General features: G+C 39.6%; 1 protein-coding gene across 1 annotated transcript; it reads right to left on the reverse strand.

Annotated features, from left to right (window-relative positions):
- Positions 1-320: 320 nt before the first annotated feature.
- LOC308305591 (uncharacterized protein) lies at positions 321-9,618 on the reverse strand. The gene is made up of 4 exons (XM_080750410.1): positions 9,590-9,618; positions 2,275-2,307; positions 1,385-1,543; positions 321-526 (listed from the first exon to the last, which is right to left on the reverse strand). The coding sequence occupies exons 1-4, from the start codon at positions 9,597-9,599 to the stop codon at positions 441-443; spliced, it is 288 nt and encodes a 95-aa protein (XP_080606536.1). The 5' UTR covers positions 9,600-9,618; the 3' UTR covers positions 321-440.
- Between the last annotated feature and the right edge of the window lie 6,693 nt (positions 9,619-16,311).

A 16,311-nucleotide genomic window follows, 5' to 3' on the forward strand; every position in this document is an offset into this window, starting at 1 on the left:
GATTGGGGGACATCTCCTCACTCCATACTGGCCTTTTTAAACTACAAACTATTCTTATTTGTGCCCCCATGTTTTTAAATATTTTGTTTCACTTTCTTAGTTGTTTTTAATGGTGTGACGATTCTTTTTCATGCAACTGCCTATAGTTATGGCGTTATGACTCATGTAGAAGTAAAAGTAGAATTGAATATGTGTGAATGCGTGAACAATTGGTTACAATAATGCATAAAATACACAATGAACATTCCTCATCATGTAAGTCGACTTTTAATACTGAAAACCAAATAGTAAATGAGCTAATTGATGAAATAACATTCAGATTCCAGATTCCAGATTTGTTTTTATTGTTAAATTACATCCCATATATTAAGTATACAAGAGTACTATTCTTGAATGTTCCTTTGTGGAGAGATCGTTGCTTCAGAGGTTCATGTTGCCTCTCAGATGATGAGTGCCAGCAACCCGGCCACAGTTGCTCCAGTGCTGGCTGCAGCTGCAGTGCCTGCCACACCCATACCCGCCATACCTTAAAAAAAAAACATGACATAGGTTTGTTACTCTCAACAGATGAGCAGAGTATCAAGCTAAATTTAATACTAATCAAATTAATCAATGAAATAACATTCAGATTCAAGATTTTTGATTCTGTGTCAAACATGTTTTATGGTCATAAAACATGTTTCCAGGAGCCTGGATCAGGCTGGATGGCTTGGTTCCAGGCCTAAAAAATAAAATATATAGGCCTATTGATTTGATTTTTGGAATCCTCAATAGGAAAAATTAATGGGTTTTCTATCGGTGGCACCACAAAATGGCCACCTGCTATGCCCTAATGGCAGTAGCTGAGAGGGGAGAGACTAGAGGCCCATTGGAAATCAGAAGGTCACTGGACCCTTTGTCCTGACTGAACTCTTGATGTATTCTTTTAACAAACAGACGTCTACATACTGTACGGTACATATTGATAACTGCACTTGTTTAAATAATATCCTTCTCTTTCATCTGTTTGTGTCACATCTTGTGCTTGTCCCCTTTCCTCCCCTCTCCCCTTTTGGTTCCCTGGAGCAGACTCACCTGCGGGTAACGAGCACCAGAGACTATTTAACACCGTCTGTGGCTACTCTCTGTGCCGAATCATTGTATTGTTGTTTGTCATTCCGTGTTTCTGTGTTGCCATTTCGCCCGGGGATGTACCTTGTTTTAACATTATTTTAAGGTTAGTCGTCCTTAAACTGTCCTCCTTGGTTTTCTGCCTTTACTTTGTGTTGAGTTCCTGCGTTTGGGTCCAAATACACCCGGGTCCCTGACAGTTGGCACTTTGTAGACTTATTTATTTGTTGTAAGGTGGTAGAGGTTAAATAAAATGAAATAAAAACATAATCACCTGTTGACGTTAAAACTGCGACTGTGGACCCTGCCGCCACTGCTCCTCCACTTGCAATGGCAGTTGCTGACATCATAGACGCAGCGACCGATCCAGCAGCGATTCCAATTGAAGTGAAACCTATGGCCCCCAGTACAAAAGGGGCCGCGGCCACGCCACCTTAAAATTAATAGAACAGAATTACATTTTGTAATGAGTTGTTGTTGGGTAATAGCTACTGGAATAAACCAACATGCATTGAGCTTAAAAATACATTGAGGATTATATAGGCCTAGAATTATTGAATGCTTTAAATAGTGAAAAATAGCAGATAAGATATACAAGCTCACGGTGCCGCTCTGCGAGCTTGTAGATCTGCTATTTTTGAAAAAGTCATGAAAATGTGTGCAAATCTTTGAATATATGTATTTTCAAAGCGAACGTTTGTACTCAAATTTTGCTGCTGGGGGTCCCTGGAACGAAATATTTTGAGATGGGGGTCGTGGCCAAATACATATATCAGGGTCCTTCACATGAAAAAGTTTGAACACCACTGACATAGTAGTCTCTCAAGAACAGACTAACTGAGCTCCAGTTAAGTGAAAAGGACCTTTTCTTTGACGATGGCTGGCCAGATTGCTGACATAGAAACATAGCTTTTTCAAAAAATCTTAGAAGGATTCAAAAGACACTTATAGAATCGGGTCAAAATTCTAATTTTCACGATTTTTCAAAAATAGCAGATCTACAAGCTCGCAGAGTGCTGTGAGCTTGTATATCTGCTATTTTTCAATAGTTAAAGCATTCAATAATGATACACAATAATGTCTACCTGTTCTAAATGGGTTAAATACATTTGATATTTTAAGATATGTCCATATCAAAATGGGAAACCTAAAAGAAAGTCTTACCTGCTGCACCCGCTGCAATAGCTAGTCCTGTCACTGGAAAGTAAGAGAAACAAAAATACTTATGCTCATACCTGTGCAGTGACCCCACCAGACTGAGCCAACATGACTCCAACATATAAAGTATAAAGTAAAATACAAGTAAGGTCATAAAAGTAATGGCAAGTGAAGTGGCACGCTGGTGAAGAAGGCTTTGTAGTGGAAAGTAATCTGGACAATCTGGAGGGGGAGGATGAGGAGAAAGCTGGAAACAATCCAAACAAACCCATCACATCCACTGACTGTACGATGAGCCAGCAACATGCAGGAGCACTGGGAGTGATTGACTCACTGCCCCTGTTCTTCCTGCTGGTGGCCATTAGGCTTTATAACACTCTTTAGTGACTTAATTCTCACTATTTGTAAACGGCCAGAGTTACAGGGTCCATTTGGTTCCTATTACTAGTAATACTTTAGCTGAAACCCCTTCAAGGGCCCCTGCTCTCCACTTTGAGGACCACTGGTGTAGAGAATGACTAGCCATAAATTATAACTACCAGGAGATGTCGCTAATATTCGGACGTTATAAAGTCCGAATATTAGCGACATCTCCTGGTAGTTATAATTTATGGCTAGAGAATGACCACGGGTTTCTGGTCCACGTCACACTGATGGGTCGGTACCAAAATTAGCCAATAAATAGAAACCATCTACTGAGACAGTGACAGAGACGGTCGCATAGCACTATAGCTCCTACAAGCTCAAGGCCACTTGTGGTGAAAACTCACTGCAGGGCCAAATCGAACAACTAAAGGACAAAATGACGAAAAAGGATATCGAAGAAATAAAGACCTCACTCAGCCTTCAGGCTGAGGGAATGACCAAAATAACGGATTTGATGACCCAACATCAGTCTGACCTGATGAAGGAGGTCTTGGCTTTGAAGGCGACGGTCAAGGAAAGAGATCAAAAGATTGAAGAATTGGAGAAAAGATTGGATGAAATGGAACAATATTCAAGGCTGGCTGATATAATTATTTCGGGGCTGAAAGTTAAACCATTCTCCTATACCAGGGCTGCTGCCAATAGCCCCAGCACCCCGCCAGAAGAACAAGCAACCATTGAAAGGCAAGTCATTGATTTCTTTAAATCTAAGGAGATTGTGTTGGACCAGGATCATATCGCTGCTTGCTACACACTCCCAAGCAAGGATCGTAAAGCAAACCCTGTTATACTCTTGAGATTCGCAAACAGAAAACACAAGAATCAACTCCTGAGACAAGGAATGAAGCTTAAAGGTTCGGATGTTTATGTCAACGAACATCTAACAAAAAAGAATGCTGAAATTGCCAGGGAGGCACGCATCCTTAAGAAACAGGAAAAAATTCAAGGTATTTGGAGCAGAAATTGCAAAGTGATGATAAAACCAAATGGAGATACAGCCAAGGTAACAGTGGTACGTGATTTGAAGGAACTGGATGATTACAAATGAAAGGTGCTGTTTCTGTGCATGAGACTGTAAAACTCGAGGACTCTTGCAGCTTTGACTACCCTGGCAAAACGTCAAGATAGCTGCTTCTGTACGAGACACTGAAACTCTGACATTTTTATTAGTGAAGCAGAATTACCAAGACAAGAAAGAACGGGACAAATACAAATGAATTGTGCTTAATTCTTCCTGCCATGTGTGCCCAAGACAGCTGCTTCTGTATAACAGACAGTAAATCCCTTGTCTCAAGGACATGCCGCTTGATAACCCTGTAGCCAAAACACTGCGCCAACTCTACTACAGAAAAATGTCAAACTGACTCAGATAAAGAATGCAAAACACGGACTTTGCCCAGCCAAAGTGGATGTGCACGTACTGTAACCATATTTGAACTGAAGCGTAACAAAAGGGAGGCCACAACTGAATTAACCTGGAAAATATCATGGACAATGCGTAATCATGGACACAAACCTAGAAAAAAAAACTACATTCACTCTATCATGTTTCTTTACCTCCATTTATTATTACACTTATTATTATTATTATGATTACTATTATTACCCATATTATTAGTCTGTTTGTTTCTCTTTTCTTTTCTTAATTTTCTCTTACCTGCTATTAGGCTGATGTATGCTTAAATCCTAAACACTTTAAATTATTATGTAAGTAAAAAAAAAAAAAAAAAAAAAGTACATTCATTCTATCATGTTTCCTTTTTAGTTATTATTATTAGGGCCCGAGCACACACAGTGTGTGAGGACCCTATTGTAATTGCAAAGATTATTAGGGCCCGAGCACACACAGTGTGAGGACCCTATTGTATTTGCAAAGATTATTAGGGCCCGAGCACACACAGTGTGTGAGGACCCTATTGTAATTGTAAAGATTATTCTTATTCCCCCGAATAAATCGCTTTTTTGAGGCGCCAAACGTACTCGAAAAGTTGCGCAACTTTGCACATACATCACAAGTGGCGAAAAATTTAGTATTTAAAAAAAATCAAAAGGGGGCGTGGCCTAATGGCTCAACAGCGCCCCCTACGAAATTTCAACGCAACAGCCCCACTAAACGGTTTCACCTACACGTACGAAAATCGGTACACACCTGTATCATGTCCGGACTCACAAAAAAGTCTCTTGGCGCCATGTCCGAAACCAAACAGGAAGTCAGCCATTTTGACTAATTAGTGGCGTTTTGGCGCATTTTTGGCCGTTTTCACGGGTCGCACTTTAACTAACTCCTCCTAGGGGGTTAATCGGATCAACTCCAAGTTCGCTCGGCATACTCAAGACACCTTAACGATGAAAAGTTGTGCGAATCGTGAGTTTTCGTGAAACGGCGTGCCCGTGGCGAAGCGTCAAACTTCCTTCGCCAAACAGGAAGTGCCCTTCGCCAAACAGGAAGTGCCTCTAAAAATCATGAACCGTTTGTCGTACAGACTTGTGGCTAGTGTCATATGACTTGATTAAGTGTCCTTTACGTTAATTGGTTTACCTTAGCCCCGCCCCCTCTTCTGATTGGCCGAAACTTGATTGTTCCTTTTTTTTGCTATTACTCATCAACCGTTTGTCGTACAGAGTTGTGGCTGGTGTCATATGACTTGACTAAGAGTCCTTCACCTTAATTGGTTTAACTAAGCCCCGCCCCCTCTTCTGATTGGCCGAAACCTGATTGTTCCTTTTTTTGGCTGTTACTCATCAACCGGTTGTCGTACAGAGTTGTGGCTGGTATCATATGACTTGACTAAGAGTCCTTCACCTTAATTGGTTTAAGTTAGCCCCGCCCCTCTTCTGATTGGCTGCTGGCCTTGTGACGTGGGTAGAGCTGCGAGGGCCCGGTCATCGCTGCTTGCAGCTTTAATTAGGGCCCGAGCACACACAGTGTGTGAGGACCCTATTGTATTTGCAAAGATTATTATTATTATTATTATTTTCCCGAAAGTAAATCGCGTTTTTGAGGCGCAAAACGTACTCAAAAAGTTGCGCAACTTTGCACACACATCACAAGTGGTGAAAATGTACGTATTTAAAAAAAAATAAAAGGGGGCGTGGCCTAATGGCGCAACAGCGCCCCCTACAAAACTTCGTGCCTCAAGCCCCACCACACGGTTTCACCTACACGTACGAATATCGGTACACATCTCTATCGTGTCCGGACTCACAACAAAGTCTCTCGGCGCCACGTCCGAAACCAAACAGGAAGTCAGCCATTTTGACTAATTAGTGGCGTTTTGGTGTATTTTTGGCCGTTTTCACGTGTCGCACTTTAACGAACTCCTCCTAGGGGGTTAATCGGATCAACTTCACATTCGCTCGGCATACTCAAGACACCTTAACGATGAAAAGTTGTGCGGATCGTGAGTTTTCGTAAAACGGCGTGCCCGTGGCGTAGCGTCAAACTTCCTTCACCAAACAGGAAGTGCCCCCTCTTCTGATTGGTCCATACTTCATTGTTCCTTTTTTTGGCTGTTACTCATCAACCGTTTATCGTACAGAGTAGTGGCTGGTATCATATGACTTGATTAAGAGTCCTTAACCTTAATTGACGCTTCCTTCGCCAAACAGGAAGTGCCCTTCACCAAACAGGAAGTGCCTCTATAACTCTTGAACCGTTTGTCGTACAGACTCGCGGCTGGTGTCATAATTATTTTTTCCTCACATTTTTTTTTCTCAACATTTTTTTTTCTCAAAATTTTTTTTTCTCAAAAATTTTTTTTTCTCAAATTTTTTTTTTCTCAAATTTTTTTTTCTCAAAATTTTTTTTTTCTCAAATTTTTTTTTTCTCAATTTTTTTTCTCAAAATTTTTTTTTTCTCAAACATTTTTTTTTCTCAAAAATTTTTTTTCTCAAATTTTTTTTTCTCAATTTTTTTTTCTCAAAATTTTTTTTTCTCAAATTTTTCTTTTTTTCTCAAATTTTTTTTTTCTCACAAATTTTTTTTTGAGAAAAACTTTAAACTATCGTTAAAGTGTGACCCGTGATAACGGCCAAAAATGCGCCAAAACGCCACTAATTAGTCGAAATGGCTGACTTCCTGTTTGGTTTCTGATTGGCTGCTGGCCTTGTGACGTGGGTAGAGCTGCGAGGGCCCGGTCATTGCTGCTTGCAGCTTTAATTATTCTTATTCTTATTATTTTCCCGAAAGTAAATCGCGTTTTTGAGGCGCCAAACGTACTCCAAAAGTTGCGCAACTTTGCACACACATCACAAGTGGCGAAAAATTTCGTATTTAAAAAAAATAAAAAGGGGGCGTGGCCTAATGGCTCAATAGCGCCTCCTACAAAACTTCGTGCCTCAAGCCCCACCATGCGGTTTCACCCACAAGTACGAAAATCGGTACACATCTGTATCGTGTCCGGACTCACAAAAAAGTCTCTCGGCGCCACGTCCGAAACCAAACAGGAAGTCAGCCATTTTGACTAATTAGTGGCGTTTTGGTGTATTTTTGGCCGTTTTCACGTGTCGCACTTTAACGAACTCCTCCTAGGGGGTTAATCGGATCAACTTCAAGTTCGCTCGGCATACTCAAGACACCTTAACGATGAAAAGTTGTGCGAATCGTGAGTTTTCGTAAAACGGCGAGCCCGTGGCGTAGCGTCAAACTTCCTTCACCAAACAGGAAGTGCCCCCTCTTCTGATTGGTCCATACTTCATTGTTCCTTTTTTTGGCTGTTACTCATCAACCGTTTATCGTACAGAGTTGTGGCTGGTATCATATGACTTGATTAAGAGTCCTTAACCTTATTTGACGCTTCCTTCGCCAAACAGGAAGTGCCCTTCACCAAACAGGAAGTGCCTCTATAACTCATGAACCGTTTGTCGTACAGACTCGCGGCTGGTGTCATAATTTTTTTTTTCTCAACATTTTTTTTTTCTCAATTTTTTTTTCTCAAAAAATTTTTTTTCTCAAAAAATTTTTTTTCTCAAATTTTTTTTTCTCAATTTTTTTTTCTCAAATTTTTTTTTTCTCAAATTTTTTTTTCTCAAATTTTTTTTCTCAATTTTTTTTTTCTCAATTTTTTTTTCTCAAAAATTTTTTTTTCTCAACATTTTTTCTTAAATTTCTTTTTTCTTCAAATTTTTTTTTAATTTAATGCTAATGCTAACAAATGCTAATGCTAACACATGCTAATGCTAACAAATGCTAATGCTAATGCTAACACATGCTAATGCTAACAAATGCTAACACATGCTAATAATAACAAATGTTAAAAAATGCAAATGCTAATGTTAACAAATGCTAATGCTAACACATGCTAATGCTAACAAATGATAATGCTGATTCTTAAATTCTAATGCTAATTGGGTGCTACCCCTTGTGACGTGGGTAGATCTCCGAGGGCCCGGTCATTGCTGCTTGCAGCTTTAATTAGGGCCCGAGCACACACAGTGTGTGAGGACCCTATTGTAATTGCAAAGATTATTATTATTATTATTATTATTATTCTTCCCCCTAAAGAATCGCGTTTTTGAGGCGCAAAACGTACTCCAAAAGTTGCGCAACTTTGCAAGCACATCACAAGTGGCGAAAAATTACGTATTTAAAAAAAAAAAAAAAGTGGGCGGGGCCTAATGGCGCAACAGCGCCCCCTACAAAATTTCAACGCAACAGCCCCACTAGACGGTTTCACCTACACGTACGAAAATCGGTACACATCTGTATCGTGTCCGGACTCACAAAAAAGTCTCTCGGCGCCACGTCCGAAACCAAACAGGAAGTCAGCCATTTTGACTAATTAGTGGCGTTTTGGTGTATTTTTGGCCGTTTTCACGTGTCGCACTTTAACGAACTCCTCCTAGGGGGTTAATCGGATCAACTTCAAGTTCGCTCGCTCGATCGTTAAAGTGCGACCCGTGATAACGGCCAAAAATGCGCCAAAACGCAACTAATTAGTCGAAATGGCTGACTTCCTGTTTGGTTTCTGATTGGCTGCTGGCCTTGTGACGTGGGTAGAGCTGCGAGGGCCCGGTCATCGCTGCTTGCAGCTTTAATTATTATTATTATTGCACTTATCCTTTTATCATGTTTCCTTTATCTCCATTTATTTAATTACATTTTTTTGAGAAAAAAAGTAGATTATTCATCTATTCATTTATTTCATTATCACCAGAAGGTAAAATCGTATACTCTTATAACATATTCTGATTCCTGAATTGCTAGTGTTGATGTATATGGAAATTCTTCCAACATGTTTTTTCCCTTTTCTTAATTTTCCATTTATTTTTTATTTTTTTATTTTCCACTCTCTCATATCTGCTATGAGGCCGATGTATCCTTGAATTTCAAACATTCCTATAACTAATCACTGTATTTTACTCCTTGAATAAGTAGGATAGGCTTCTACAAGCTTTCAGCTTCAGCCTATTCCTTTTGACCACATGTAACAATGACTAAGTGGATGTATGACTTGTAAAAATGTGAGTGATCAAATAAACTAAACTAAACTAAACTAAACTAAAACCATGATGCAGCGCTCCCCAAAACAACAGGTTTGGGGATTGGTGGGAATTGATTACATGATACATTCAGCTGTGCATTTAGTCTGTGTAAAGTGGTAAAAGTTCAAGAACTTTTGGATATAGGCTACAATTATATGCTACTGCCTAAATTGATAAATACAGCATAATATAGAATACCACTACATAATATAAATTGACGAATAAAGATATATAAATTGACAAATAAAGATAACACAGAAAATGAAGCAGAAGGAAGTGCAAACAGCAGTAGAACTAAATAATATGTGGTGGACTGATCCTGATCTAGAATAAAGCTTACAAAATAATGGTCTTTCAAAAATGATAACTAATTCAAGTCTTTTTTTGCAGATTTTGCAGCATTTGTACTCACAGATGCCCATTGCTGCTTCTTCTTTCTCGTCGCTGAGGACAGTAATGCAGCTGATGGTTAGATGGGTTTTTATATAGCAGCATTGTGACGTCAGCATCATTTCTTGGGAAACGAAAACGAAACTTACTCTGAACACAAGAGGGCACTGGAAGAGCTCTTTTAACATTAACCTAATATACACAATGACACAGTCACCCTATCTAGCCCAATGGCGCCATGACAAAACGCTATTTGTCCCAAAGTGACTCAAAACATTTCTGCTTTTTGTGTTCCCCATTTATAATAGTTTTTATAATATTTTGACACTCTCTGGCAATGTACACAGCAGGTATGTTTTCTGATGCCAAAAGCTCTTTTGAATTGAATTGATAGTGATACCAGGCACTTTAAAATGATGAATGTTAATATACAATACAAAAGTGCTTCAATAACTTGATCTAGTAATGAAGAATGTTCACTACAACTGCAAGTTCTGCATTCCTTGGTTAATTTTTTCGTCTACTCAGTCTCAGGCTTTTGTGAGCCAGGCTCCAGACAGTTTTAAAGTTTTGATTCAGTATAGATATTCATTGTATCAGACACGCCTCCTTCCTATACAAACCCATTGTAAAGGGTAAACTTGGTGCTGATATTATAAAGGATGTGAACAAGCAGCACAGTACCTTCTGTTTACACCAGAGGGAGCCAAAGACCCACATACTGTTTGAGCTGAGTTTCATGGAGTTGATGATGTGGTTCTGAAGAATGCCTACATTCCAAGTCAGCATGGCATATTTCAAGCTATGTTGAATACTCCTGCAGGCCAAGGCATATGTTTAAAAAACAACCAGAGATCTTATGCAAATCCTAGTCTTCTACCAAGTAGGCTAACATTATGCTCTTACTGGAGCAGTATACAGAGTTACTTTTCCCTGAGCCCCTACATTCACAGATAGGTATCTCATATTTACCTCCATGGGGATAAATAAAAAGGAGCCTTTTCTCAGCAAACCCATCTATTTGTTTTGCCAAGTAGCCTAGCTATATAATATTTCCTCTCTTATGGAATTTGACTTGGTCAATGTTGGTGCATTGTAATAAACAGAAAGAAAAACAAACAGAAGTAAACAATCACACTGAACTGAGCGGTGGAGGCTGCGTGTGTGTGTGTGTGTGTGTGTGTGTGTGTGTGTGTGTGTGTGTGTGTGTGTGTGTGTGTGTGTGTGTGTGTGTGTGTGTGCGAGTGTGCCTGGCCTGAACAAAAGCGCCCCTCCCTCCCCTGTGTGTGTGTGTGTGGTCAGCAAAGGTATTGCAGGCTACATACAGACAGACACACATACATACATACATACATGCATAAACACAAAGCTCCGTATAGGAGTGGTGTGACCACCGCTCAAAAAGACAGACAGACAGACAGACAGACAGACAGACAGACAGACAGACAGACAGATCATTTCCAAAGTCATTTAGTCATATTGACATGATAAGATAAGAACATAAACCTTTATTAAGTCAGTGGGGAAATTCACATGTTATTTTAGCAGTAAGAACACGGATAACGGTACAGGTAAAAGTAAAGATGTACGAATAGGTGAAAATAAAATAGACTTGGAGTGTGACACCATGTGCACAGAGTCTGCCTGAGTTAATGTAGGCCTACCCTACAGTATATTTTACTAGTAAGAAGATGCCTCAGGGCGACAAGCGACCTCGCCCTTTAGGGAGAGGTCGCACCATGTCTTAGCCATCTGGTCAGTGATGTATACTGGACCAGTTACCCATATATGGAGACCCCTGGTACCCATATCCATGGACATATGCTGTGAGACCCCAAACTTGCTTACTCAGTTATTCATTATGTGAAAATCCTATGATGTCTATCACATCTGACATCATACACAAATCCTGACATCATACATACAATCCCTTTTATGCCCATACATGGAGATCCCTGTCTGAACCAACCAACCATATATGGGCATTCCCATGTGAAGTCCTGTTAGATTTGGGCTTAATATTGATGACATCAGGGATCTCGATCCATATGGGCATAAAAGGGATTCTGTTAGAGTGGTTCCCATGACATCACAACATACAATCCTTTTTATGCCATCTGGCCAGTGATGTATATCGATGACATCAGGGATCTCCATATATGGGCATAAAAGGGATTCTGGGGAATACCCATATCTTTTACATATATGGTGATGGTAGTCAGCTCCACCAAGGTCAGAGAGCAGAAGCGCATGCAAAAGCAATGGCGCCAGGAGGAATGGCTGTGATGTCACATATGATGTCACAATGATGTGTCAGGGGAACCACAGTGTCAGGCGTTATAGACAGAGATACGGACAAGCTGTGACCGTTCACATACTAAACTGCGACCTACGGTCACAATCAATAAGTATATGATTAGTATAAATGTAAGTATGAGTGAATAGGCAGATGCGTGAATGTACTGCACATCTATCGCCAATGGATATATGAATGGTTATGTAAAAAATATGTTAAGGCAGTCATTACATGTAAAAGTCTGATATATTTGCAGCCTGTAAACTGATTGATTCATTCCCATGTGGGGTTTCTAATAGCAGCAGCAGCATTTTGTTTCACGGAAAACAAAACCAAAATGTCACATGCTGACACAATCAGGATGGATTGCGGATGATGTGGTCCTGATGGCACCATCGGTCCGAGACCTTCAACTCTCACCGGACCTCACATAGTTGTTTTCCCATCTCCAGCCACAACGTTGGCATAGCTTGGAGCAACAGAGGTGTATGTGACAAGGGTCTGAATGTACCCCCATTTTGATAGCACCAGGTTCAACATTTTACAAATACAGTAATAGAGAAATGGTATAAAACTTCGTTTTAAACGATGAAAACGGCATATTGATGACATTAGGCAAGGCAAGGCAAGGCAACTTTATTTATACAGCTCCTTTCATACATCGAGGAAATTCAAAGTGCTTTACAGAATAAAAACTAATAAATTCAGAGTGCAACAATGCATTATTAATTATTAATGCAAATTATACAAAATATATATAATACATACAATTAAAAGTATATAAATCAAATTTACAGTAGTTGGAAGCCCTACATCTGTTAGTTTCCTTGACGTAACAATCTTCATGGAGTATGACAATACAATCCAAACCACAATTCATCAACACCTTCTTGCACTGTAAATGGTTATTTCACTTTAAAGCACTTCTGGTGTCATTTTCATGTCTAATCTGCAGTTTGTGTGCACCCCAGACAGTTTTTAAGTTGTTTGATTCAATATTTTCATTTTTCATAATATTCTTTTGATCAGAACTAGCCAAGTCACCTTCAAACTCCACATTAACCTCATTGAAATAACACCTGAAAGAATCTACGTGATCGTCAATGTACTTAACTGATGTGTAATGATTTATTTGGCTAGGATCGTTTTTCTCTAAGGATATAATGAGGTCTGGATGATGATTGCTCCATAAAAAAAGGGTCCAGCCAAAAAAAAGGAGCCACTATTCACACTCTTTTGGGTACAAGATTAAATATGTCTCACTAGAAGGGTTTGCAGATGAATTCAGTCTGGGAGGAGTGTTGATACAGTAGATGAAATGTGTGTGTGTGTGTGTGTGTGTGTGCGTGCGTGTGTGTGCGTGCGTTGGTGCGTGTGTGCGTGCGTGCACAATATAGATTGGTTACAATAATGCATACATATAGTGATTGTATCCTATATGAACACTCCTCATCATGCAAGTCGACTTTTAATTAACTTACATCCCATCCCCATATAATAGTCTATGTGAGCATTATTCTTGAATGTTCCTTTGTGGAGACATCATTGCTTCATATGTTCATTTTGCCTCTCAGAAGAGCAACCAACCCAGCAACCAACCCAGCCAGAACTCCAGACACAGCTCCTCCAGCGCTGGCTGCAGCTGCAGTGCCTGCTGCACCCAGACCAGCCATACCTTTAGAAACATGACATAGGCTTGTTAATATTCTCAACAGATGAGCAGAGTATCAATCTTTATTTAGCCAAAATGTAATTTAACACTAATCAAGCTAATCGATAAAATAACATGCAGATTCAAGATTTTTTTGACAATAAATCAATTCTGTGTCAAAACATGTTTTATAGCCATGAATCACCAGGAGCCTCGATGGCTTGGTTCCAGGCTATAAAGAAAGAAAAAGAAACGATATATAAATATTTACGAAATCCCTATGGGAAAAAATTGAGATTTGGCTCGCTCGGCGGTGTCTCACGTGGATCAAGGTCGCATGAGACGGTGTGCCCCCGTCATGGTTTTGTCAATGACTAATACATGGTCAAAGCAGCGTTGGCCGTGGCCTCGGCTCAGCTGCGGTCACGCAAGGAGCCTTGGGTCTGGCGCAGTGACTGGGGATCGTGAACTTTGGTAACAATCTCAGCCGATTCAACTTTGTGTCACGTCCTGGACATGGTCAATCTAGTCAGCAATTTACCTGTTGACTGTAAAACTGCGACTGTCGTCCCTGCCGCCACTCCTCCTCCATTTGCAATGGCAGCCGCAGACATCATAGATGCAGCGTAGGATCCAGCAGCGATTCCAACTGAAGTGAAACCTACGGCTGCCAGTACAAAAGGGGCCGCGGCCACAGCACCTTAAAATGAATAGAAATCAGAATTACATTTTGTAACGAGTTGTTGGGTAATAGCTATAGGCCCTACTGGAATAAGCCACAGGGGCGTCACAAGGGGTAGGAAAGTGGGACTGAGTTACTGGGGCCCAAGGTGGTGGAGGGGCCTTAAAGGAAAATTCCAGAATAAAACATATTAATCCTTAATCAGCCTTTTATCACGTCTGTACATACCTGGTATGATGGATTTTTATCATAGTCCTTCCAGTTTTTACTTCTCCTGGACTCCTCAGATCTCTCTCCCACAGCCAAACCGGCGGTCATTTGTGGTCCTCCCAAAGCGCTAATTTTCACCGCTGCAAAGTTACTTTTTTCTTCATAAATCTGCTATTTATAGTTCCAAGACAGCCAGTAATCCATTGTTTTATCGCGGGTTGAGGGAAATGGCCGTTGTTGACATGATCCCAATAGTACTCACAGAAGAAGAATGAAGTCTCGCGTCTCGCGTGATTACCGCGTTTCCTTTAGCTTTTTCTTTAGCGCAAAAGAAAGCTTTCTCCTGGAGTTATTACAGCCAGTATGTACACAACAAGGCATCGTGGTATATATATAAAAAATAAGAAAGCAGAAGAATATAATCTAGTTAGTCTATTGATCGCTAGAATCTAGTAATATGACTGAGAAGGATTCATAACAAAGCATTTTAACGGACTTCCTGTAGTCATAAGGTAATTCTATTACCTTTATTTATTTTATTTTTTCCTCAATACATTTCTTCGATTTTATTTATTATTTATTTATGGAATTACTTATAAAATAACTTTGACGTGTATTATTATTTGTAAACAATGTAGGCTACAATATAATCACAAAATAATCGTATTTTCCTCAAGACATTCTGCAATGCCTCACCAAATAAACTTTAGGTAAAAATTACCTCATGACCACAGAAACGTGTCTTTCATGAGGTACTTTTTACCTAACGTTTATTTGGTGACGTCAAAGTTATTTTATAAGTAATTCCATAAATAAATAATAAATAAAATCGAAGAAATGTATTGAGGAAAAAATAAAATAAATAAAGGTAATAGAATTACCTTATGACTACAGGAAGTCCGTTAAAATGCTTTGTTATGAATCCTTCTCAGTCATATTACTAGATTCTAGCGATCAATAGACTAACTAGATTATATTCTTCTGCTTTCTTATTTTTTATATATATACCACGATGCCTTGTTGTGTACATACTGGCTGTAATAACTCCAGGAGAAAGCTTTCTTTTGCGCTAAAGAAAAAGCTAAAGGAAACGCGGTAATCACGCGAGACGCGAGACTTCATTCTTCTTCTGTGAGTACTATTGGGATCATGTCAACAACGGCCATTTCCCTCAACCCGCGATAAAACAGTGGATTACTGGCTGTCTTGGAACTATAAATAGCAGATTTATGAAGAAAAAAGTAACTTTGCAGCGGTGAAAATTAGCGCTTTTGGAGGACCACAAATGACCGCCGTTTTGGCTGTGGGAGAGAGATCTGAGGAGTCCAGGAGAAGTAAAAACTGGAAGGACTATGATAAAAATCCATCATACCAGGTATGTACAGACGTGATAAAAGGCTGATTAAGGATTAATATGTTTTATTCTGGAATTTTCCTTTAATTATTTTATACATTAGCTATTGAAAAATAGCAGATATACAAGCTCACAGAGCGGCACCGAGTGCTGCACTGCGAGCTTGCAGATCTGCTATTTTTGAAAAGTTGTGAAAATGTGATATGTATTTTTTAAGCGAACATTTTTCTAACTCAAATTTTGCTTCTGGGGGGTCCCTGGAACTAAATATTTTGAGATGGGGGTCCATGGCCAAATACATATCATCTTGGGGGTCCTTGACATAGGTTTCTTGCACACATTTTCACGATTTCTTAAAATCGTGAAAATGTGTGCAAGAAATTTCTGTGAGCTTGTATATCAGCTATTTTTCAATAGTTAACAATCATGGGGGGCCCGCAGTGAATCCTTGTACCCAGGGCCCAGAATTTGGTGTGACGCCCCTGATAAGCCAACATGCACTGGGTGATAATACAGAAATTGAGGATTATGAAATACATTTGATATTTTAA

The sequence above is a fragment of the Nannobrachium achirus genome (assembly GCF_963921795.1).
Source record: "Nannobrachium achirus genome assembly, chromosome: 20".
NCBI lineage: Eukaryota > Metazoa > Chordata > Actinopteri > Myctophiformes > Myctophidae > Nannobrachium > Nannobrachium achirus.

Excerpts from the sequence above, each read along its gene's own strand:
- LOC308305591 (XM_080750410.1), bottom strand. Across the intron at positions 1,544-2,274 it reads TATTGCAGCGGGTGCAGCAG|GTGGCGTGGCCGCGGCCCCT; the intron begins GTAAGACTTTCT and ends ATTAATTTTAAG. Across the intron at positions 527-1,384 it reads CGCAGTTTTAACGTCAACAG|GTATGGCGGGTATGGGTGTG; the intron begins GTGATTATGTTT and ends TTTTTTTTTAAG.